Source organism: Caretta caretta, chromosome 2 (genome assembly GCF_965140235.1).
Source record: "Caretta caretta isolate rCarCar2 chromosome 2, rCarCar1.hap1, whole genome shotgun sequence".
NCBI lineage: Eukaryota > Metazoa > Chordata > Testudines > Cheloniidae > Caretta > Caretta caretta.
Window position 1 is genome coordinate 234,465,988 of NC_134207.1, and position 25,732 is coordinate 234,491,719.

The following is a 25,732-nucleotide window of genomic DNA, read 5'->3' on the forward strand; positions in this document are numbered from 1 at the left end:
CACTAGGAATGCAGGCTATGAGCTGTAAAGACCTGCAGAGGATTTGGAATGAATTTTGGCACCCTATAAAGGGGACACTGGAGTCACACTCATTCCCCCCAAGACTTCATATACCGACACGGAGGGCCAGCTATAGCTGCCCCAGCCACCCAGCCCTAATGATAGCGTCCTCATTCACAATGAGCCGGTACAGTCCCACCCAGACAACATTAGGGGACAAAAGAACAAAATAAGGGTTAATTTTCGTACGGTACATCATCATGGTGACCAGGAACAGGTGGCATGGGATAATTCTGCTGCCATCCCTGAGGCTTGTGTGATAAAATACTGTAGCTCATTTTGATGCAATTATTATTTCATAACCGCTTGTGGCAAGCTGAACGAGGTGCAGATTAAGGCAAATATAGTGCATGTTACTAGTAGAGGAATTACTCCTGTAAATTCTTGTGTGATACAACTCACAAATTATGGATCAGCTAGAGGAAACCATAACTTACCCATTTCTCCCATCTTCACCAATCATATTCAGTTTTCTGTTTATTTATAATAAATATCAAAGTTCTTGGCTTTTAGATGAGAACGAGCCTTCTCTGTCTAAGCTTACACTCTTCTGTGTGGCATGTCTGCATAACCTTTGAGATGCAGAAGGGAGAAATGGCCACAAGCAGAACTCGGATACCCCACAGGGATCTTGATCTCCTGCAAGGAGTGCAGCTTTCAATTATTTAAAAATCCATCGTGATAATACTGATATTTGTAAATAGGCCAGACACCTTCCATGTGCCCCTTCATGGGCTAGGGTCACGCTACAGGCAGCCTGCCTCAGCTTCCCTTCTCGGACTCTTCAAATAAAAACTTCATCCAAGTAATTTCTTGGTCAAAAATACCCCTTTTGGAGGCTGGGTTTATTAATATAAATAAACCTCAAAATCCCAAACAAAGTCCATCCAAAGCTCAGCCAAAACAAGGGTTTCTCTTCCTCCTTCCAGGCATTCCTGCTGGGGCCTTTCCTGCTTTGCCAGGCCACTCTTAGGCTCTATCTGGCTGGAGTCTAAGGCCTAGCCTACACTAGGAAATTAGGTCAGAGCTGTAAAACATCCACACCCCTGAACCACACAGTTAAACCAACCTAATCCCTGGCGTAAACAGCACTAGGCTGATGGGTGAATTTGCCTTTTGACCTAGCTACTGCCTCTCAGGGAGATGGGGTATGTACTCCAGCTGGAGAACCTCTCTCGTTGGCATAGGTAGTGTCTTCACAGAAGCACAGCGTTTTACATGTAGACAAGCCCTAAGTCCTAACTCCCAGGACGTTCAACTGGAGCCTGCTCACTCCTAGCAGGCTCTGATCCCTAAGCATCCCATCCTTACTGCAGCCTCCCCTGCTCTTTACAGACCAATCACCTGACCTTTCCCGGATGTGGCTCCTTTGTAAGCAGGGTTGGCTCCACCTGCCCTAGGTGGGGACATGGGCTGGGGGGGCTGCTTGGGCCCCCCCACACCGTGGGCAGATGGAGGGTCCGCTGCAGCTCCCCACAGTTGCCACCCAGCACTTATAATGGCCGGGCTGCGGCTCCAAGGCCCCACCGGCTGGCCGGAGCCAGGTCAGAGAGAAATGTGCAGGCAGCTGTGGGGGGCCTGGGTCCTTCCACCTTCCATGGGCAGGGGACTGCTGCTTTTGCCTCCACCTTGGGAATGGGCCCCCAGTTTCCCCACTTTGGGGAGGGCTCTGGCACCTTTGCTCTGGGCTGGGGCTTGGGCTAGTGGGGGCCAGCCTGCAGTCAGGGAGTCCGAGCAGCTGGAGCTGATGCTTGCGCTGCCCGCCCACCTGGCGCTCAGGGGCTGGGAGCACTGGGGTCCGCGCTGCCTGCCCGTCCAGCTCTGGGCTCTGGCTGGGGAAGGGGCCCCGGGCAGAAGGGGCAGGCCAGCTGGAAGCTAGCCTCCCCAAGCCCACCGTTCACCCGCCGCCCATGTTCTCAGGAAAATCTTCCTAACTGTAAGAACAGTTGGACAATGGAACAGACTGCCTAGGGAGGTTATGGAAGCTCCTTCACTGGAGGTTTTCAAAGGAGGCTGGATAGCCATCTGTCTTGGCTGGTTTAGACACAGCAAATCCCGCATCTTGGCAGGGGGAGTAGACTAGATGACCCTTGCGGTCCCTTCTAACCCTATTGTTTTATGATTCTACAGCTACTTTCACTCTTGGGAACTTGTACTGCTTTAACTACTTAAATAGAGCAGTGAGACCTTTGTGTGTAGACAAACCCTAATTGCAACATGTGTATATGCAGCACCGGTTTGTCATCATGTCCCTGATTTATTTAATAGCTGATCACAAATATGGAGGGCTCAGTCCTTCAAGCCCTTACTCACTCTACATGAATAGTACTGTTGAAGCAGAGGGTTGCACTTGCCTGAATATGGGTTTGCAAGATTGGGATCATATTCTTTTATGGCCCAACTCTCCCACCTTACTCATGCTGAGTAGTACCTAGTATTTGCAGTGGAACTACTCACCGCATAAGGGATTACTCAATGTAAAGGTGTCAGAGTTGGGCCCATAATTATTAGGGAATGTAACAGAAGTATGGTAGCAGTTAAAAACAAAAAATTAAAATCAAAGGCACACAAGCCCCTTTCCAGCTGATGCCCTTCTTTTTGTCTGTCCATTTGATGTCTCATTTTTTAAAATGTTCAGCACGTGTTTACATTGTTTCAATTAATGTTGCCTACCTTGTTTTCTGTATTTTTTTCTGCTCTTATCACAATGATCTTTTTCATTTTTTAAAATCCTTCCTAATTTGTGATCAACTGGAACAGGACTGAGTTAATATTTCTGAGGCTCTACCATGGAGTGACCATCCTCCCCAACAGTGCTTTGGGGATATCTTTAAGGAAAGGACTCCTTATTAAAATATGCCATTTACGAAATGGTTTCTTTGTGGTCTTGGCGGCTCAAAAGAGTAGGGGATCTGGCAGAATGGCTTACGTGTATTTAAAGCAATTTCATGCTGCTAGCATTTACTAATGCTAAGTTTAGCATTAATGGTAGGGAGAACTAACTGGAAAGGTACATTTTCAGCCTCTGTTGCTGGAACAACTGTCCTGGTTATACGACCTTAAGATTCAAGGGAAACACCCACTTGCTTCCAAGCCTGTTGGTGTCTGTAGGCACTGACTATGCTGTATAAACGCTGGTACCTTTCCCGAAGCTGGTTACATTTCCCTTGTGCGCCCTCTAAAGAAAGCTCGCTTTCCAAGTTCTTGCTTGTTGCCGCACTTCCTTCCTCTGTACCCTGAGGAAGATGAAGGCAGACGCCGGGGAAAACAGATGGGAAAACAATCGACCTGCCTCTGACGCCGGACAGACATTTTAGAGCTGTTACATTAAAGTCTGTTTTGGAGCGTGTCTCTCGGTCTCTCTATTTTGTAGGGAGCACAGTGGCTGTGTCTTCTTCAGCCGTATTCTAGGGGGTCGGATGCAGCCCCCACAAAAGATTCTCCCAGCCAGGACAGATCAACTCACCCGCCCGGTTCCATTCACGATCTCAAAAGACCAAGAGACGTGCGGTTCGCGCCTCCGTAGCCAGACCGTTTCACACCATTAACGGAGAGGCAAAGAGAGACTCGCACGCAGCACCCTCCAGGCTGGGAGACGCGCGTTTTCCTCGTCCGTTCTGTGCAAAGGCTCTTTGATTAGGCAATTCTCCCCCCACCCCCAATAGCTTGACATCCTGCTACTAAAAAGGACTCCTATGCAAGCAGCCCCCTCTGATCCGCATCTTGCTGTGGTGGCCGGTCCCCAGCTCACTCCTTCACTCCGCTTCCCGCAGGAAGCAAGGAAAGCCCGAGCCATCGTCCTCCTGCCCTCGGCAGTTTTAGCGAGAGAGACAGACCGAGCTTCCCCCACCCCGAGGTGCCCTGCCCTGTCTGTGCAGCTTGTCAGCCCTGTGCAGCTGCGGCTGTCGGCGCCCCGTTACCTCCCTCGCGGCGAGCGGAAGGGCGTAGAGGGCTAGCGACAAATCCCACTGTTTGCCCCCCGCACGCTGTCTCTTGCCACCGCTCCTTGAACTAAGCTATTCCGGTTGATTTAAATGATATTAGCTTTTAGCCCGGGCATTGTTAGACCCATTTAGAAGCCGAGAGCCCAGTAAATTGTTTATGGAAAAGCAGGCAACTTTCTGCTCTGCCAAGCAGGTGTCTGACGTTTTTAGCCCACGATTGGTAAATGTACCAGGAGACCGAAAATCAGCCCCCCCCTCCCCCCCGCGTGCTATTGTGGAAAGCAGCCGCTAACAAAAGCCAAAGTGGCTATTCAACGCGCAGCCTTTCAGCGTGTGGCATTGCTCCGTGGGTTTTCAAGCACGCTGGAACACTCCGCAGATACCTGTTGGAGGTTGAAAACACATGGAAATCGTCGGGGAGCGACCATATAATTTGATTTGCCAGGCACTCTGCGGAGCGATTGCACATCATTTATAATGGTCATTGAGCATTTTGCTTAATTGTGTCTCTTTTTGTAAAGGCGGCCCAGCCCCCTCCTGGCGGCGAGGCGCACAAGTGGTGAGATTCCCATGGACTGCTCCGTCCTGCAGCTTTGCAGGCAGACAAACGCGGGCCTGGGGCTGGTTTGTTCCCAAGCCCTGTGAGCGGGGCGCTAATGGCTCGCGGCTGAGAAAAGGGCCCAGGTACGAGCTCGCTGCTTGAATCCCTTCCATTCACAACCGGCAGCTCTTGCAGGTGCTGCCTTTTGAAACTCCCATTAGGCCGGCGCTGTTCACTTCTGGGGGTGGGTTTTTTTTGTGCATGGAAGAATAGGTCTGATTATTCGGGGGCGGGGGGGGGGGGCACCACGCCGCACCCGGGCTGGCTGGTTTACTGCGGCCACTAACGAGGCGTTTAATGAACTCCGGGTTGCACTATAGTCTGCGCTGCCAGGCGCACCCGAAGCCCGCGGCGCGCAGGTGAGGCCGTGCCCCGGGCGCTCCGAGAGGTGGCGCCCTTCTCCCCGCGAAGCGCAGGACGTGGTCGCGCGGCTGCCCTGGCGTCCGAGCGGCTGGACTGCGGGGCGGGGGCGCGGAGCAGAGGCTCGTGCCCCCCACCGGGGGGGGCTGGGCAGCCCGAGTCAGCTGGGGGTTCTCCGAGCTCTGGCTAGTCTCTGTGCCCGGGGTAGTTTGCAACAGCCCGACACGCTCGTGCATTTCCCTCCAAAGCAGCTCTGCAGCCTGCCCGCCGCCACCCCAGGCCGGCGCTACCAGGGGGCGCGCTAGGCTTGTTCTCTGGGGGCCCGCCCGCCCGTGGGTGGGCGGAAGGGAAGGCGCTGGGCGCAGCCCTGCAACGCGCCCCTCAGCCCCGGCTCGTGCCGCCGCAGAGCCCCGGGCTCACCCCCGCCCAGGCCCCTCGTTTGCAGGGAGGCGGTGGCGCGGCTGGGGTGAGGCCTCCTGCCCTGCGCTTTGCACGCCCGGACCGGCCGCCATCGTGACCACGAGCTCCCGCCCGGGGAACGCTGCTGCAGGGCCTGCCCTGCATACACCAGCGGGGCCCCCCCGGGCCCAATGCGCTGCCCGGCGCGGGCTCGGGGGGCTGCCGGCTGGGGCATCCCTGTGCACCGGGCCACTGACGTGCCTCGGCGCCCGCGGATCGATGGCTCCATCTGTCACGGGGCCGGGGCGAGGCGGCGCGGGCGCCCCCCTCCCGCGAGCACAAGTGTTGGGATTCCCATGCGCGGGGCCCGGTCTGGGGGTGGGGGCTGGCAGGCGCCGTGACCTCCGCGCTCTGCGCCTGAAAGCGCCGGACAAGAGGCTGTTTACGGCGCATTGCCGGCCCCGAGGCCAGGTACCAGCTCCCCGGCTCGCTGCTCTTGTGGCGTTATTTATTGCCCGGGGGGGTTGTGTCCCGATCGCCCCGGCCCTGTCCCAGTAGCGGGGGCATCGCTCGCCCCATTATTTATGGGCTTCACGCGTTGGCCCATAGAGAACGGGACTGGGAGGTGGGGGATCCAGGCTCCCAACCTGCTTCTCCTCTGGCTCACCGCCCTGTCAATCAGGAGCGGCCCCGCTGAAGCCAGGGGCCTGACAAGGTGTAAAACGGGTGTAAAGAAGCGGAGAATGGGCCCCCTGCTTCGCTTGCACCTTATCGCTGGGCTGCAGCCACCTCACGGCTGGAAACTGCCCCCAAATCTCGCCGTTTCCAGCGCGTCTCTGTCCTGAGAGGAGAGTGTAGTCAGAGCACCTGGGCGAGCCCCCGCAGTGACTCCAGATCAGATGTGCTCTGTCCTCGGGTCACAAGGGGACAATTCCAGGCACAAGTCACCGCTGGTCTAAGAGGAGGGGGCTGCAGGAGCTGACCCTGCGGTGCAGCACCTGGCCGGTTTTTTTTTTTTTTTATTTAACCGCCTGCCCTGCAAGAGACACAAATGGAGTCTAAAGACCCAGCCCTGTTCCTCTTGCCCCCCATTTAATAACCATTCTGAAAGCTACCTTGGCTGGCACAGCTTATGATGATGCAGGGGCCGAACAGATTCCAGCTCGTTCTGCCATAGCAGCATAGTCTCTGGAGCATTAGCAACCCGAACCACTTGGTGGGGTCAATAAAGTCAACAGTGCTCTTGGGGGGGGGGGGGGAGAGGTGTAACTTTCCTTTTTGACTTCTATGGTGATCACTTACACCCATAGCCTTCTCTAGCTCATGTAAGCACTGTACTTCTGAGCACCAAGCAGAAGGTTTCTGGGTGCAAAGTGATAGCCACAGAAGTCTAGAACAGAGGTTCTCAACCAGGGGTACCCCTAGGTGTAGGCAGAGGTCTTCAAGGGGTACATCAACTCATCTAGATACTTGCCTAGTTTTACAACAGGCTACATAAAAACATTAGCGAAGTCAGTACAAACTAAAATTTCATACAATGACTTGTTTATACTGCTCTCTCCCATTCCCAGCTTCTGGCAAACAGAGCCTAGGAACACCATCCCTGCCCATCCTGGCTAATAGCCATTGATGGATCTATCCTCCATGAATTTATTTAGTTTCTTTTTTGAAGCCTGTTATAGTCTTGGCCTTCACAACACCCTCTGGCAAAGAGTTCCATAGGTTGACTGTGTTGTGTGAAGAAATGTTTCCTTTTGTTTGTTTTAAACTTGCTGCCTATTAATTTCATTTGGTGACCCCTAGTTCTTGCGTTATGAGAAGGAGTAAATAACACTTCTTTACTTTCTCCGCACAGTCATAATTTTATAGACCTGCATCATATCCCCCTTTAGTCGTCTTTTTTCCAAGCTGAAAAGTCCCAATTTTATTAATCTCTCATCATACGGAAGCCATTTCATACCTTTAATCATTTTTGTTGTCCTTTTCTGAACCTTTTCCAATCGCAATATATCTTTTTTGAGATGGGGCAACCACATCTGCACACAGTGATCAAGATGTGGGCATACCATGGATTTATACAGAGCAATATGATATTTTCTGTCTTATTATCTCTCCCTTTCTTCATGATGCCCAACATTCTGTTTGCTTTTTTGCCTGCCACTGCACACTGAGTGGACGTTTTCAGAGAACTATCCACAATGACTCCAAGATCTCATTCTTGAGTGTTAACAGCTAATTTAGACCCCATCATTTTATACATATAGTTGGGATTATGTTTCCCAATGTGCATTACTTTGCATTTATCAACACTGAATTTAATCTGCCATTTTATTGCCCAGTCACCTAGTTTTGAGAGATCCTTTTGTAGCTCTTCGCAGTCTTTCTGGGACTTAACTGTCTTGAATAGTTTTGTATCGTCTGCAAATTTTACCACCTCACTGTTACCCCCTTTTTCCAGATCATTTATGAATATGTTGAATAGGACTGGTACCAGTACGAACCCATGGGGGAACACCACTGTTTACCTCTTTCTATTCTGAAAACTGACCATTTATTCCTACCCCTTGTTTCCTATCTTTTAACCAGTTACCAGTCCATGAGATGACCTTTCCTCTTATCCCATGACAGCTTAATTTGCTTAAGAGCCTTTCGTGAGGGACCTTGTCAAAGGCTTTCTGAAAATCTAAGTATGCTATATTCACTGCCCCCCTCCTGTCCACATGCTTATTGACCCCCCTCAAAGAATTCTAGTAGATTGGTGAGGCATGTTTTCCCTTTACAAAAACCATGTTGACTCTTCCCCCAACAAATTTGGTTCATCTATGTGTCTGACAATTTTGTTCTTTACTATAGTTTCGACCAGTTTGCCCAGTACTGAAGTCAGGCTTACCGGCCTGTGATGCTGGGATCACCTCTGGAACCCTTTTGTATTTGTATGTCTGATTTTGTAAGCAAGCAGTTTTTAAGCAAGGTGAAGCTTGGGGGTATGCAAGACAAATCAGACTCCTGAAAGGGGTACAGTCATCTGGAAAGGTTCAGAACCACTGGTCTAGAAGAAGCCCCAGCCCTCGCTCTCCCATGTGCAGCACTGTACAGTTATGCACTATGGGTTGCTCTGGGGAAACCCACAGCGTTGCAGTACATTCTTTATCTGAACAGAAAGTGGAAGCACTTGATGTAACCAAGTTACCTAGTTAAAAAATAGATGTTCTTGGATATTTCGTGTTCTAATCATAAGTTTAACTGAAAAGATGCTATCCAGTTTCAAACGAGCGAGGGTGGGGTTTGGAATGGGGGTGTGCTAGCATACTTGCTGTAGACTTTATGGATGCCTCTGCCTATCTGCTAACATAGATATACTGGGCCAAATTCACTACTGTGGGCCAATTTTCAGAAGACCTCAGCTGCCATTTAGGCACCACAATAACTTTTCAAAAGAGTTCAGCACCTCAGTTGTCACAGTGAGAGTTGCTGGGTTCTAAGGTCTTGTGAAAATCTGGACCTTTATTATTCTGTTTTTGCATCAGTGTGGGTGTGACTTTATTGATCTCACACCCTCCAGCGTAAGTAGATGCAACTCCACAAAAGTCAATAGATTTTTAATCATTTCTACAGGTCAAAATGTGTCCCATAGTTCAGGAAAGCTTGGGAACAAATTATTTCTTCGTAGATCTGCACTACAAGTCTCAGAAAATTAGAAAAAGTCTCCATGCTGAGAGTGTCTCTCTTCCAACCTGTCCGTTTCCCCTGTGTGTGATGGTGGACCATCTAGAAGTGCAGTGTTTTACACGAAGTCATGAAGATCTCAGTAGGCTAGCGCCAGCTATAACAGGAGGATCTCAAGATCATTTCATGATCTTAAGTTAGCAACAATTTCAACTGGAATAATGTATGCATAAGAAACTATTTAGGAGATTAATTCCCGAAGTCAATGGAAATTTTGAATGAGACAGGACTGCAGGATCAGCTCCTACGTTTGTATCCAGCAGTAAATTATCTGAGTTCATGAGGTTTTACACACAGCTTTCAACATTCAGGAACTTCACATGGATTTGGGGAGACTTTGGGTCCATAAACCAATGAATGGATATGCATTTTTTTCTGCTGTTTCAGCTATGGATATGATTAATAATTTTAGTATGTATGGATAGTCATTTAATTCCAAGTAACATTCAGTACAAATTATTAATACAAGTTAAAGTATTCTTCATTTTATTTATCTATTTTGGAACACAGCAAAATGGACATTTTACTGCTAAGATATATGACTATAATGTTCTGGGACAATATGAAACGAAGGCAATTATGATGTGCTGTGTGGTGCCTTTAATGCGCAGGCCTACGCTAGGGGGCAGTGTCTAGCCGTACCTCCCCGGGGGACATGCTAGGCCAGCTGCTTTTTGTACCACCCACTAAAAGAGTACAGAGTGCAGTGCAGAGTATACTTCCTCCTGCTTATCTGGCCAGCTCCCCTGGCTAATATTTAAATATTGAGAGGGTGGTATAGCTCTGCTTCTTCCACTATCTGCCACTTTTGGGATAGCTAGCAGTGTACTCCAGCGGGGGCTAGAAGGAAACAGAACTGTTACCTGACTCCTCTTTGTGTGTGTGGGGGGGGGGGGGCGGGGGAGGTACAAGGAAGGGAGGAAAAGCACTTTGGGTTCTCCCCACCTACCTTTTGCACCTGCAAAGGGCCAGGCACAGTCCTGGCTATATGCATTGCAGTTCTGAGTCAACCTGGCAGCTCCCGCAAAAGATTATTCATTGCTTATATAAGGATAACTATGGTGATGTAGTTTATGTCTGGGAAAGAGGTCGTTTTGGAAGCTCATTTTGGATTGGAGAGCTGGAGTAAGTAGCACTGTAAACACAAAAACCCTGGAATCCCTATATGGGGATATAGATAGGCTAGACACTAATTATATTCGGCAGAAGAATGGATATAAAAACCTTGTCCGCAACCAGACCAGCAAACACAGACCCATGAAAATCAAACGGCTGAGGATGGCACACATTCTGCTGACCTTTGAGGACCTTGCTGCCCTTTGACATCGTCCATGTTTCCTTTATTTTTGTGCAGCTCCCGGTTCAGGTTGGAGCACTTTAAAACCAGTGATCCAGGGAATTATTTCCTTTTACACTTTGCAAAGTGAGAGCGGAGTATGGCCTTTGAAGTGTAGGCGAGGCGGGTGTTTGGAGTCATTCCCATGCTGTAGTGATGGGTCTGGTCTGCCCTTTGCCTTGGAAGTCCAGCTAGTTAAGGACGTGTAACTTGTTTATTATAATAGGCTTCTGGCTGATACTTTATAAACAAGTTTGCAGCGGTTAAGTGTGGAGCGAGCCTCAACTCTGACCGGGAAAGCTGTTTCACGCCGCTCTGCTTGGCCTAGGGGATTTCATTCCCCTGGCACAGAGGCACTGCACCTGTTCATGTGTTGAACCCTAACGCTGTGACGCAGTGCCAGGGCAGAGGGGAGCGAGTCCTCCTCAGAGCAGCGCAAAGGGAGGCGAGAGAGGGGAAACTACGACAAGAAAAACAGAAAAGGGGCCTCGGGCGGGGCGGGGATCCGCCCTGCCAGACCCTCTGGAGACATGAGCGGCCGCGCTGCGTGGGGAGGATGGAGGAGTCAGCTCACCAGTCTGTGCCATGGCCAGTGAGGCTGGGCACGTGCGCAGGGCATGTCCCTGTGGCAGAGAGACAGGGATTGCTTCAATATGGTTTGAAGTGGCCATGGGACCCACCCAAAATCTGCACCTGAACCCAGGTTTTGCTCGGGGCCGCTTGGCTCCAGTGGGCTGCACCAAAAGGCGCAGGTGCCACCGAGCCCTGAACTTCTTGGAGGTGATTGAAAACTGGAGCTGAACCGTGCAGCTTGGGCCACCTCTCGTTTTAAACCAGCTCGAGCAGCGCTTCGTGCCGGCCTGGTGCACGAGCGCCGCCTCTCCTCCCAGCAAGCCGGGCGCTTTCAGGCGACCGAGGTTAGCTGTGGGGAGCGGGGCTCTGGGCCACCGCAGAGACGGCACGTCAGAGGCCGCGCTGCGCTCCGCGCTCTGGAGAGGAGCGCGCTCCCCAGCCGCCAGCGGGCTCCGGTTTGGCTGGGGAGCCGGCGGTGCAAGCGGCCGGGCAGGCAGAGATTGTGAAAGACAAGTAAGGCCGGAAAATGGGACAACGAAGCTTAACAGTCAGGTGAGAGGGAGTCAGCACGACAGAGCTCCTCGCGGGGCACACGCGGGGTGCAGTAAACGGGCCCACAGAAGACAGGGAATCTTGTGCCCGGTGGGATCCTTTCTGTCTCTGCACTGACTGACCGCTCCAGTCTGGAGGTCAGCCAGAGAGCGCAGCTCCTCTGGGCTGCTGCCCTCCCCAGTGGCTTTCTGCTCCCTGAGTTCGGCTACCCCCGGCTTCATCGACCATTGGGGAACTTTCTGGGCATGCTCAGTGGAGACTCACCCACCCTCCAAGCCAGTCCTAGGAAGCCAATTGCCAGAGTGGGCAGGATGAAGCCAGGACCTGTAATGAAGCCAGGGCCGGTTCAAAATGCTAATTCAGTTTCCAATGGTAGGAAGGCAGGAGTTTTCCACCTCAGGCCTAGGGTTTTGTGCAGTGCAGCCCAGGGTACCTGTAGAGCTCCCAGGGGCCAATAGCTGAGAGGAGACTTTCTGTTGGCTCAGGCTCTAAAACAGTGTGGTCGATCTTGCCATTGGGCCAATGTTTCTCAACAGTGGGTCCTGGCCTGCAGGGGGATCAGGAAAGGCAATGGGGCATGTAGGGGTTGCTAGGCATTGAACATTTTATTAGTCTAAAGCAAAGAAAATCTAGCTCCCCATTCCCAACACACTCTTATCCTTCATGGTCAGGTATTCTCTGCCAACCTCTCAAGACACACAAAGTTATGTAGGTTTCTCATTGTGATCACTGATACATTTTTCACTCTTATTTCCATAGTGCATGTGGGGGGGGTCACAACATTTTTTGACTGTGGTTAAGGGGTTGCCAACCTGAGAAGGTTGAGAAACACTGCTATAGGTCCTTCATTAGCTCTAGGATAAGGAGGGCTTGTAGTTGCATGTTTGAAATCATGCTATGCAGCAGAAAGCTGAAAATAAAAAACAATACCCTACCGTGCACCCATTGTCTTATAATTTCTTCAGCAATTGCTGATCACAAAACAGTGCTGCCTTGGTAGGCCCCCAGGAATGGATATGGTGACAAGTTGGAATAGTTCTTTGGCCCTCAATAAATGCAGCTCTCAAAGCTCCAAGCCTGTCACCAATCTGGGCCACAGGGGATATCGCCTAATTTAAACACAGTAAATGCTTGTATTTCCATGATGACATTGTTTCAGGATTACTGTAGCCATGGAGCAAATATTAGGCCTCATTTTGTTCTCCATTCAAATCACCTGTTGACTTGGAAGGGACTAGAATTGGGCCCTTACTATGACTAATGCATCAAACCTCCACTTGTTCCTGGATTCTCAGGGGCATGTAGTTTATATACAACATTTTTGGATTTAGAGCAGAATATTTACTTTGCTGAAAGTGGTCACTCCAGGGTGTGGGACTTGCCCGCAGGGGTTCATACTGCCGGGTTTGCAGTCCTTCCTCACAGCTCCCTCTCCAAACAGTTGGAGTGTGGTTTGCCAGTGAATAAGACACTAAACTATAAGATAAAATGCCCAACTAATTCAAATATTGAAACAGCCACGTTTGCAACAGACAGGACTTGCCCAGGGGAATTCCAATGTTTAAGACTGCGGTGTTGCTTGTTCACTGCTTTAAAAAGTTACACTTGCACCATATCTGGAGCAATCTGAGATATGTGCTAGGGTCACGTGTCCCCACCTGTCTAAGATTGCTCCCTAAATCCTAAAGTGGATAGGTTAATTTTATTCATCTTCAAATGTAAATGAAAAATGACGGAATGCTTTGCCTATAAAACATCACTGAATTAGTCCCTTCCCCAGTTATCTTCAGCATAATGACTGGCATCAGTCACACTGTACAAAAAAATCATAATTGCGTCCGCGGCATCATACTTGATTCAAAGACCCCTGGGATCTGATTTGATGTCAAAAAATCTCACGCACTGTTTCAAGCAATCACATCTTCTCATCTTTGATATACAGGAGCTATAGTGACATAATCTAACGGGGGAGTATTTTAAATTCCAGTGTCACGTTTAAATTGAGGGTTCTCCTACAGGATGAGCCTAAGCACACCCGGTACCCCTATCACTTCGACTGCTCTTCGCATTTCGGACATGCCCGGTACTCTACTAATTCCAATATTTCCAAGCCCTGCGGAGCATTCAGTTTCCGAAGTGTCCGCAGTGCCTTTCCCCCTCTCTCATCTCCGCAGCAGTTCTGCTGTCCCGCTGACCGACATACCTTGTGCACACTTACTGCTGCGTCCTGCAAGCCCTGACACTCACTGTGCCCCTATGCCTCCCCACCCCGTTAGCCCCAGTCCCCACGGCTCATTTCCAGCGCTGTCAGACTTTGCCACGCGTCCAGCCCCCCCTTCCCCGCCCAGGTGCAGAACAGCCTGGCACACTGCAGACCGTGAACACTTCCGAGGAATACATGGACGTTTCAGCAGCTAGGTGGCTACGGGGAGACACGAACCTGCCGGAGCGCCGCAGCTCCCACCACAGAAGGAGGAATAGAGAGAGGAGAATGAGGCGAGGGCTTTTCGCCCGCTGATGTAGCCAATCCAAAATGCCAGGCAGAGTAGTGGCGCCTCTCTCCGAGCACCGATAGGCTGAGCATTTCGCTGCTGCCGGGGCCACGGCAATGTCAGAACTTCAATCAAATGCTACAGGCGCCCAAGCGCTAACAAACACGAGGCCATGGTACGATGCTGTTCCAAAGCCTAGCCTAAAACGGGGTATTTGGGAGGAGTCCGGACAGGGCACATAGACTTTGAGTCCCCCCGGAGTCTCTCAGCCATTGGTCAGAATTAGTCTGACCAGACAACATGGTTCCTATTTCAGCCTTTCACATCTCCGTGGCTGAAGTTTTGGTGCTTAGCTGTAGCGCAAATATCTCACCTATAAACTCCTGCGCATTAAGGCGAGAGACTCCAGGAGGACATACCGTGTCAGAGGTTTCTGGGTGAAGTGTCTTTGTCTTTGGGTGGACTTGCTGATTTTCAGGTCTTGAGACCATCCATACTGGGTCCTACCAAAGGTCCATCTAGCCAGTATCCTGACTTCCATAGTGGCCAATGCCAGGAGCCCCAGAGGGAATGAACAGAACAGGTAATCATCAAGTGATCCATCCCCTGTTGCCCATTCACAGCTTCTGGCAAACAGAGCCTAGGGGCACCATCCCTGCCCAGCCTGGCTAATCACCATTGATGGACCTATCCTCCATGAACTTATCTAGTTCTTTTTTGAACTCTGTTATTGTCTTGGCCTTCACAACATCCTCTGGCAAGGAGTTCCACAGATTGACCATGTTTTGTGTGAGGAAGTATTTCCTTTTGCTTGTTTTAAACCTGCTGCCTATTAATTTCATTGGGTGACCCCTAGTTCTTGGTCTTGCTAGATCTTTCTACAAGGACTGACCCTGCATCTGGCCATACTGCAGTGAGTTCAGGACCTGAGCACCTAGAGGTAGCAAAGGTCATGCTAGGTCACTTGTATGTCACCTTGATCTGGGGCCCAGACAGCATTTGCCCCTTCTGACTCCTGTACCTTGTGAAGCTAAGTTTGTAACACCAACCAGGCAAACGGTATTTTACAGATAACAGGGGGAAAAAACGTATTCTAGCAATCAGTAGGGCTCTTCTTGTCAATGGGCCGGTACTTGTTCACTGCCATTGTATTTTCGTTATTCCTGAATGAGGCCACGAAGTACAAGTCTGATTATAATAATTTATTATGTTTACTTTTCAGGAGTTCAAACAACTTTCATAGTTGCACAAGTGAAGGACATCGCACTAAACCTTTGGCTTTCTATCTGATGAACCTTGGAATGACAGGGCACAGTTTCTTATGAATAATTATACCGCCATGAGTCTTTCCATTAGCCAACAGTTGTAAATGGGAAGGCAAGAGATAATTGAATAGTACCTATAAAGCAACTCGGATGAAGGTAAGATTATAAAGCGATCTCCCTTTCATTCAGCTGGTAGAACCAGTAATTAATTATAGTGAGCTAATCAGCACAGAGACTTCCCTTTTCCAAGCAAGGAATTAGGCCTGCATTTGATACTGCTAGGAAATCACTTTGCAGGAGGCTGTCACTGTATCTTATAGCCTCTCATATTCCTTAATCGTGACATCTTTTCTTCGGTCTCTTCCACAGCGGCATCCACCTGGTGATCTTGAAACGGCCAGCAAAGATTATTTGAGAACATTTCATAAATGTATTTATTTAGGGCCAGATGAAACCCTCTAGAATTTCTTCCCACTACCTGGCTGCTGCCAAAGCCAATACACTTGACACGAAAACAAGGTGCAGTAGTGAAAAAATCAGAACCCTCTCTTTATCCCAGAATCATGTCTCTCGGCAATTCATCAGCAATCCGGGCACTAGGAGGTAACATCCCAGGGCCTGGGTGCTCTTGCATATTACAGCGTGATTTCAGAGACTGGGAACAATTGCTGCACCTTTATCTCTCGGGCTCAGTGGCTCTTACTGCACCAGATTTCCAACGATTCAGCAAATTCATTAATATTTCTCAATGGCTTAGGGTTCTAGCTGAGCATGTCTTGTGTGGCGGCGCTGGGGCCTTGTCTACACTGGCGCCTTACAGCGCTGAAACTTGCAGCACTCAGGGGGGTGTTTTTTCACACCCCCTGAGCGAGAAAGTTGCAGCGCTGTAAATTGCCGGTGTAGACAAGCTCTGAGATGTAAAATCACCTCTCCTGCAGTAATTGTGCCGGCAGGCCTGTGCACCTCGCGTTTTATTAGCACTAGGAACATTGAGAAGGCAGAAAAGTGTCTATTTTGTCCTTCTCCGGGCAGAGGCGGAGGGTGAAAGCCTGGCCCCACTGAAGTCAAGGGGCGTTTTGCCCCATTGGGTTTTCATCCTGTTTCCCACCCCTCGCGCACTGTGAACACGAAGACTAACAACATAACACTTAATTAAATGAATGAGGACGAACCCTGCAGTGTCATGCTGGCTGGGATTTGGCACCTCTTTGCCACTCACCCCGTGCAGCTTCCAGCAAGGTCCCAAAGTTTCCTTTATAACGCCAGGAAGCCTGACCACCAGACAGCCGGGCGAGCTCCCTCCCCGGTGTTCCGAGCAGGGGCCCAGCCAGGTCATGAGAACTGGGGGACGCTGCTGTTCTTTGGAGGTTGGCTGGGGAGAGACGCCTCTGCTGATCACGGCGTGACCCTTGGGGCGGCTGGGCGGCTGCCAGAGAAACTGATTGACCGGAGGGCTGTCGCTGATTGATGAAGATCCCGCTGCTTTTAGCTCTTCGATCCTGGCAGTACCGCTGCATTCACTAGGGCCACTGCTTTACAAAGGAGGAAGGGTTTTCTAAATCTAACGGGCCAGGCTGGGTTTAGGGCTCTCTCTTCTCCCCAAGCAGTTAATTCGAGGTCATATTTGTAGGACAAGGTCACATGCAAGTGTGCTGCAGAAGGTGTGCTCCTGTTAACGCTGCTCGCCTACCTCTGCCTTGCAGCTTTCCTTTCGTCCGAGGCAGCCATTCCAGCGTGCATAGGGTTATGTTTTACTCATCGTGGTCTTAATCCTCCTGTCCATGAGCTTCTTCCCTCTTCCCCCGCAAAGAGCCAGGAGGAGGAACAGTTACTATAGGAAACTCCCTTCTAACTGCTATTGTATGAGTATTAATTCTTCTCTGAAAGTACATAATTCCTGCCTACTAGAGCCACTGGGGTAAAGCTAGTCTGAGCTGTTTTTAATATAATATAAAGCTTTATATGTTTTTACATTTCATACGGAATGAAAACAAATCTATGGGCAAAATACGTCTCAAATAGTTTCAAGTTTCAACCTTTATCTGGTGAGAGGAATCCCTCTGAAGGGACTCTTTCTACGTGGATCGAAAAATAGACCCAAATCTTCCCAGTTCCTTCGAGCGGGGCTTCCCCCAGCACTCTACTGCCTGCCCCTCAGCATAACAAATGGGGGTTATTTTCAGCGTCCCACAGGGGCTGTTTCATTCCTGTTCATGTTTCTGAATAAAACCTACCGAACTAAAACGTGGATCTTATTCTTTTCTTTTACACGTCGGCGTGGTTAGTCCAAAAACAGGACTTCCCAAGAAATAGCTCTGACAAAGGCCTTTGTTCACTACTATGAGACACATTTTACTCTTATGTTATCCAAATTTTGTTAAATGCTTTGAAGTCCAGTCATTTATTATTTTTCCTGTCTTGCTTTGCTGATATAGGAAGGATATGTTTCCATTTTTGTTTTGATCTGTGCAAATGCTCAGTAATACATTGGAAAGTGAATTTCGATAAACCTCAACAGACTCTGCTGAGCAAAATATTGCAGTGTTAATCACAGAGATAATCTTTCCCTAATCTGATGTGTAATCCATTTTACCCCAGTGAGAATTTTTAACACTGTAATCAATTAGAGTCAGCTAGAGAATTATTAACAGAACCTCGGCAAAACGAGTGCTTTCTGAGTCAGAGGAGCAGTGGAGTGGGGAGGGGGGAAGTAAAATCCGATATGTTTAAAATCGATACACAGCCAAACGCAAGAAGTTGATGTAATTTATTTTGATGTTAGAGCGTCTTAATTTCAAACGCCAATAAAATAATAAAATAGCACTCGAGGAATCCATCAACCATATGCCTGCTTTTAAAATAACTCTTAAAACGGCTTAAACTCACAGATTTTCTGAATAAATGGTGTTACCACTTAAATACACGGTGGAAAAATATTTAAGTGACTAGACAAAGACAGCAAGTATCAAGGAATGAAATATACCCCTTTGGAAGGCATACTTCGCGTCTGTAGATTTTGCGAATGTGATCTGTGTAAGTTAATGCTCCATTTCAAAAGTGTTTGATAAAGAAATAAAGATACTTAGGGATGGCATCCACCTGCTGTTCAGCACCTTGTGTAGTTAAAAAGTCTCCAGCGAAGCAGATACTGTTCAAAATCTAGAATGACATGGTCACATTCTATAACAGAAGAAATGGAAAGACATTGCTTTAATTAACTTTCCAAGAGCACCCTAAAGAAAGACAGCAGCAAAATGCTTTGTGACAGTCCCAGGGGATGTAAATATCGAAACTCTCAGTCTGAGCAGAGGCTGAGCGCATAGTGCCTTAGGCTTCGTGCTCTCTAGGGCAGGTATAATCACCTTCCTCATCAGAGACTGAAGAATTGTATCTTGCTAAGTGGCGCTCATCAAAGCCATGTTAGGGTCCACGATCTCTAAGACGGGGGGAATCTACAGCGTGGCGACAAACCAGCCTTGCTGTTTCCCTTTCAGGTTGCTGAGTGTTGCGTTATAGGTAAATAGCACAGAGACTGGAAGGGCCACCAAGGGTGTCCTGCCCACAGCCCCGGTGATCTGGGGCAGATAAAATCACCCAGAGCTGCTACTGCATTTCATCACCTCTTCCCCAACTCGGCCTGCATGCGCCCTGAGCAGGGGTGAGGGCAAACACCTGAAGGTGCCATAGCAGCGCCAGGTAGAGCTGGGGCAGCAGCTGGGGCAGCAGCTGGGGCAGCGCCCCGCCACCCCCGAGCCTGGCCCGGGCCCCGCCTCTCCCCTCTTCGCTCAGGAGCTTTCTAGGTGTATGCGCCCTCCCCGCGCCCGAGTCTCTCCCTCGCCGGCTCGCTCTGATTGGCTGGCGCTGTTGGTTAATGGCACGCGCCTGTGGATGTAGTTATAAGAATCCTCGCGTGCCAGCCCTCAGCTCCAGCAAGTCCCCAGCCGCCTCCCCAGAGAGAGGCAGAGGCGCCGGGGCAGGGCAGCGCCCGCAGCCGCAGTTGCAGGGACGGGGGCTGCAGCAGCGGAGGGCGGCTCGCCGGGAGCAGCAGGGGCGAGTGGCTCAGGAGCAGCAGGAGGCTCCTCGCGGCTGGGTCCCCGGGCGGCAGCGGGCTGCAGCCGCCCCAGCGTGCCCGGGCCGGGGCGCAGCATGGAGACTGTGCTGCTGGAGCATTTCCCCGGGGGCCTGGACTCCTTCTCCTCGCCCCCCTACTTCGACGAGGAGGATTTCTTCACGGACCAGTCCTCCCGCGACCCCCTGGAGGCGGACGAGTTCCTGGAGCAGGACGTGGACTTCCTGAGCCACCAGCTCCAGGAGTATTACCGGGACGGGGGGCAGGGCCAGGGGGGCTACTGCTGCGAGGCGGCGGCCGCCGCGGCCAACTTCTCCTCCTCCTCCTCCCCGTCCTCGCCCAGCGTCCCCTACGAGTGCTGCGGGGCAGCGGCCTCCGAGCTGCTGTCCGCGGGGGGCAGGCTCCAGGCGCTGAGCTCCGCCAAGCGGCGCCGGCGGGTGCGCTCCGAGGCCGAGCTGCAGCAGCTGAGGCAGGCGGCCAACGTGCGGGAGCGCCGGAGGATGCAGTCCATCAACGACGCCTTCGAGGGGCTGAGGTCCCACATCCCCACGCTGCCCTACGAGAAGCGGCTCTCCAAGGTGGACACCCTGCGCCTGGCCATTGGCTACATCAACTTCCTGAGCGAGCTGGTGCAGTCGGACCTGCCCCTGCGGAGCGCCAGCAGCGAGAGCCCCAGCCAGCCCAAGAAAGTCATCATCTGCCACAGGGGCACAAGTAAGTGGGCAGCACAGACACAGGCGCCCAGGGCCAAACTGCTCCCTGGCGTAACTCCACTGGCTTCCCTGGAGTTACCCCAGGGCTGGGTTTACACCTCCCCAGACACACACAAAGACAGGCTCTCAGAGGCGCGCACACAGCGCGTTCTCCTTTGAGCCGTTGGTCTGAAGGAATGTGCACCTTGCCTGATGTCACTACTTCTCTCCGAGCGCAAGACTGCAGCTTGGATAGAGAGGGGCACCTTGTAGAGGGTTTGAGACCCTCCACAGAGAGGCTGATCGGTAGAAGAGGGAGGAACCTGGTATTTTCTAAGCATGTCACACGGTCCTGTAATGCTTATACATGTAGCTGGGTTACCTGCATCACTGAAAAGGCCAAGAGCAAAGAGAAGGGGACTGGTTCCCACTGGTATATAGCAAAATATTTATTTTCCTACTGCTCTCTTTTTCCAGGATCACCTTCTCCAAGCGACCCTGATTACGGACTGCCTCCTCTTGCTGGGCACTCTCTGTCATGGACTGATGAAAAGCAACTTAAGGAACAAAACATAATTAGAACAGCTAAAGTGTGGACCCCTGAAGATCCCAGAAAACTAAACAACAAATCTTCTCTAAACAACATAGAAAACGAACCTCCATTTGATTTTGTATCATAAATCGTGAATATTTTGACTGTAAATGCAAACATGACACCAGTGTATATTTGTATGTAAAAACCTATATTTTAAACGTAATTTAAAATTCAAAATCTAATGGCAATCAATGCTTTTATTTATCTATTTATTATCAAGTAGAGTTAATTCGGTGGTATTGTCTATTTGTATGTATAATTTATATAATTTATCCTGATTTTAAAATATGCAATAGTTTTATTCCACCAGCACCTTTCTATAAAACTGTTCGGGAAACACTTCCAGAATATGAAAATAATTTATTACCACATGTGGACTATTTCTATGTTTGTTAATAATAAACCCTGATTAAACATTCTAAGGCAGTTTATTTTGTGGGACTTTGATGCTAAAACTATCAGACAATATAACAGTGAACTCAAAGAATAAAAAGTTGGAAGTTTCAGCTACATCACCGTCAAGTTACCTTGTAGAAGCCAAATAAGAGCTGTGGTGTTTAAAGGGGCACTTCCTAAAAAGAGGGATTTAGAGTTCAGGAATAGTTCCAGGCTGGTTACTTGGTTCAAACAATGGCAGCATTATATTGTATCCGTACCATTGCCCCTGCACCAGGGATGACTAGCGTTCAGCATAAGGAGCGTTTCTGAGGGCTGATCTTACATCGGTGGAAGGCATCATCTTCCTTTTCACTCCACCCTCTTTAGACATGCCCTCCTTAAGTGTTTTAAAGTCATGGCTTTGTCCAGTTCCATTCCCCTCTGCTTTTTTACAATGACACGGATCTGGTTGTGGTTTCCACCACCAAGAACGAGGCTGCTAGTGCAACACCAGCTTCTCACGAATCACTTTAAACTAAACTGAGTTCAGAACTAATCCACCGACAGCCACCTGACAGCATTTCAGATAACTTCTGGGAAACAACCTGGTTAGGCTGCACTTAGCTCAGCACAGCTCCAACGCTGCTGGTCTCAGCAAAATGCATTTGGCACCTCTTCAACAAACAAAGCCCCAAGAAGGAAGAGGACAAGGGAGCAGCCCTATTGCTTTACCGCAGCAGCCTAGCCAAGCTGGGTTGCAAACCAGCGGCATTTCCTAGCCATGTGAGCCCAGTGCCGGTGCTGCGTCCAGGGCACCAGGGCCAGAGAACACAGTGACTCGGCGACACTCCCAGCTCCTATAATCCGGGACTAGGCGGCGCAGGGTGGGGCTCAGGCACTCACAAGGGGACAGGAGTATTGTACGGGGCTGCGCGCGGTCCGCGGACCAGGCTGTCTTCCAGCAAAAGCCTGAGGCCAAGAAGCAGAGGAACACCGGCGCCCCGGCCCCGTGGGTGCGTCATGTGAGCGAGGAGCTGCTCTGTGGCTAGGAATAAATGGCCGGACCTTGCAGCCCTTACGCAGGTAAAGCGCCCCTTGACTTCAAAGCCCGAGCAAGGGCTGCGGGAGCTGAGATCCTTCGCTAGCAGCCCCTTGGCCCCCAGCTGGACTGGGACGAGCCTCGGAGGATGCAACTAGCTCGCCCCTTGGCCACTCCTCCTGGCAGAGGAAAGTAGCCGCGAGCGCCTGGGGCCGGCGCGCAAAGTGTTAATGTGTTGCTGGGGGGCAGGAGGCGGCGGTGTGTGTGTGTGGGGGGGGTGTTGCAGAGCCAGAGCTCGAACCTGGCTGGGGCGGGGGGAGCGTGGGCTGCAGGCCTGGTGCTGCTGCTGGCCAGCGCTGCAGGTGCTGATTTTCCCGTGGTACCCGCCGCTCCTCAGGCTCAGCCACCGACGTCACTGCTCCCGGGAGAGCCCCAGATGCCCACCCCAGCCCTGCAAGCGGAGTCCAGAGCAGACCTGAGCAAACGAGGTGCCCAGGCGGATGGGAACGGCGCTGGCCAGCCAAGGTATAATTATTACTCCTCATATACTGGACTCTTTTTTTAGAGCTCACAAACTGGGAGCAATATGTTGCATGCCTGCTAATTGCATTAACCTAGTTAAGCGCATTTAGTTCCCCTTGTGCTAGCGCGGATGGCATGGACCCCTTCCAACAGCAATTAGAAGAGCAACTTGCCCATACAAACACTACAGAGCTGGGGCTTCAGGGTTTTTTTAATTCTTTTTTTTTTAAAAAAGCTCAAAAATCTGTGTTGGTGTCAGAGTGCAAACCCCCTCCCCCCATTCTGCAACGGGAGGGAGAAGTTTGCACCGATGTAATTGAACTTAACTGTGCTCTTTGAGAGAGAAAAAGAGTCAAACTATAATTCGATTTTGTCCTGTATTAGGACCTCATTAAACACAGAAAGTCGCTTTTGCACAAATGCTTCCATCAGGCATGTAATCTCATTACACTCATTAGAAAGTCAAATGTTAGTCGGACTTCAGTTTAATTATAAGTTATGGAAGTGTTGTACCGTTTTCTTCTGTTGTAGAGACCCCTCCGTTCCGATTGGATTTGGTAATGGGGTACTCCACAATTCAAACACTACCATCATTGTTGTGTGCCACCTTTTCTCTGGCGTGCCACTTTTTTTTTGTGATTCAATGCTTCAACACATCCTTTAGTATGATGCAGATCAAGCGGAAGAGCCGGGCTTCGCCTGTAAAACACCAGGGTCTCTATCTTGTCACTCTCCTGTCTTGACTTGGCAAGTCCCTTTAAACGCAACCTTCAAAGAGACTGACAGCTTCTTTTTACTTACTCATAATCCATTCATTCTAATGCAGCAGTTCTGCAAAAACAGTCCTGCCGCAAAAGGCAGAAGGAAAGGATCATTCCAGGTCTTCCTGTCCAAAAGGCGAGCAGAGCTCCACGGCTGAAACCGACACAGGCGTTGTTGTCTCAGGAGCAAACTCTGAGATTTGCCGTAGCTTTAGGGGTTTTGCTGGTCCGGAATATTGCTTGGCACTGTAAGGACCAGCGTGTGGGCAGGCATGACTGACAGCTATTCAGGCCTCCTCTTAATCAGCCTGCCCCTTTTCTCCCAACCACACTGAAAACGACAATTGTAGCAATAACAATATGTACAAACTAGCCCCTTTCCCCTAGGCATTTACTTTCGCTAAAATAAATGATGCCCCTCTTTAAAACTGATTTCGTCAGTCAAAAGACCCGGTGCCTGATCAAACCTCGGGTCATATTTTAAAAGCTGCTTTGATATTTAGTACTACCTTAAAACCAAACTGCCGAGACTTCCGTGCCAGAGGCTACAGATTGTGTTTGTTTGAGTTAAAAATCTCCCTGTTCCCAAAGTCAGTTCACATCGGCTCTAAAGTGGATGTATCTCACGTCAGTGGTACGAGGGAAGTCATGGCTAATATGCAGCTATGAAAATAATGCAGTGACCTAGCCTCTGGTTTTCCCCTTTGGTGGTTTCTCATTCTCAGTGCAGGCTGCTTAAGGAGGTGACTAATTATAGGCCATACCCCCTCCCATTTCCAACGTGAGAAACACCCACGGCCAGCCCAGAGATCTCTGATTTATGTTAAAAACAAAAAGAAAAGAAATATCACAAAGGCTGCCTGTATTTTTAAAAGAGGCTTCGAGCCATGTAACTTCTCACAGCCTTTCGAGAAGGGGGATCGGTGCTTATTAATGTACATGGCGACAGTGTCCTCTTGAGACCAATAACATTCGTGATGCCCCTTAAAGCCCATTGAAAAGACAATTTAATTGTAAAAAAGACCCCATAAAAACCTGAAAGCATCAATCTCTTTGCCCTAAAATACAGAAAAGGTATGGGAAAGAGAGCAAGCCTCCTCCGGCAAAGCAGTGCGCATAAAGAGGCTCTCACTGGCACTGTGAAATTGTCCCACTGTGATTCCCATGGCCTCTAATCTGCCAATATTCGGATTAACGCCCTATACTGTATGGGGTGTGAAGCCTTTTAAATCCATGAACTCATCCCATTTTCATTAATGTATCTTTCGGTGGCATCGAGTACCAGCTGCGAGGTTGAACAAACACCAGTTGAGTGCTCCCTGGTAAATCTCCCTCTTTCCAAAGCATTCTGCAGCCTGTGGGAATGGTCCGAAATAATTCCACAACAAATCGCATTTCAGAGATCTGGAATCATTGGTCGGCAACGATTCCCACGACGGGCTGTGAGGTCTGGCCAACAGGTGTTCGAATTTGGCTGAGGGAGATAGGGAAACCCAGGGAGGGAAAGCTTTGCTGCCAGCAAGCAGGCTGCTCAGGCGCCTCTTGCTTTACATGGCGTGGAAGCCGCAGACAATCGAAATGATATCTTTATTGCTAGGTTCATGTCCTAGGCTATAACATATCAATCCCTGTCGTGGTTCTCTAGGATGCACCTGGTATTTCAAACTTGTTCTTTTTGTGCTTCTGGGTCCTGGACTGCAGCTGCCTAAAACAAGCAAAGAGAGAGGCCCTTACAATGTCTCCAAGACGTGTTGGCATGGTTTGCTTGTCTTTAATGTACCATTAACTATTGTCTTTACACAATATGGGAACTGTAAAGCATGACATGTGTTATAATAAAACACATTTTCAATGATACACTTGGACTTGAAGCTGGGATGCAAGCAAACAAACAGGCCCAAATCTTGTTTTGTCTCCCTTGCTAAGCCTACTGGCAATTAAACTTAAGACCACTGCTTTCCCCCTGATCAGCCAATTAAATTTTATGTCTCCTAATTTTTCACATAGAAAAAAAGTCTCAGGGCTGGCCCCTAAAGACATTGATTTTCTTGCTATCACCTGGCGTTCAGGCCTTAGTTCCATTTATCAAGAAGGGAAACGTCAGGCGTTACATACAGTGACTCTGTTACCATAAGGCTCTCACCATCCTGGCCTATTGTTTTCCCTTGTTAATAACTCATTACCAGGATTTAACAAATCAACCATTACATATGTTTTGTGTCTCCATATTTTGATCCGTACGATTAAGCAGATGTTACGATTGAAAATTGAAAAGTCCAAGGCTACTCTAGGCTGAAAGAAAGAGGGCAGCCTCAAACAACGAGCTAACAATGAGATTCAGAAGATCTTCAGAAAAACATTTACGACC

The 25,732-nt window shown here is 49.7% G+C and overlaps 1 protein-coding gene across 1 annotated transcript; it reads left to right on the forward strand.

Moving 5' to 3' along the window:
• Positions 1–19,259: 19,259 nt before the first annotated feature.
• On the forward strand, positions 19,260–21,082 carry PTF1A (pancreas associated transcription factor 1a). Its single transcript, XM_048836964.2, has 2 exons — positions 19,260–20,091; positions 20,547–21,082. The coding sequence occupies exons 1-2, from the start codon at positions 19,455–19,457 to the stop codon at positions 20,747–20,749; spliced, it is 840 nt and encodes a 279-aa protein (XP_048692921.1). The 5' UTR covers positions 19,260–19,454; the 3' UTR covers positions 20,750–21,082.
• The last annotated feature ends 4,650 nt before the right edge of the window (positions 21,083–25,732 follow it).

What these genes read in the sequence shown, in the direction of transcription:
- PTF1A (XM_048836964.2), top strand. Translation starts at nt 19,455, where the DNA reads ATGGAGACTGTGCTGCTGGAGCATTTCCCCGGGGGCCTGGACTCCTTC. An exon ending in CATCTGCCACAGGGGCACAA is followed by an intron (nt 20,092 to 20,546) that starts GTAAGTGGGCAG and finishes CTCTTTTTCCAG; the next exon opens with GATCACCTTCTCCAAGCGAC.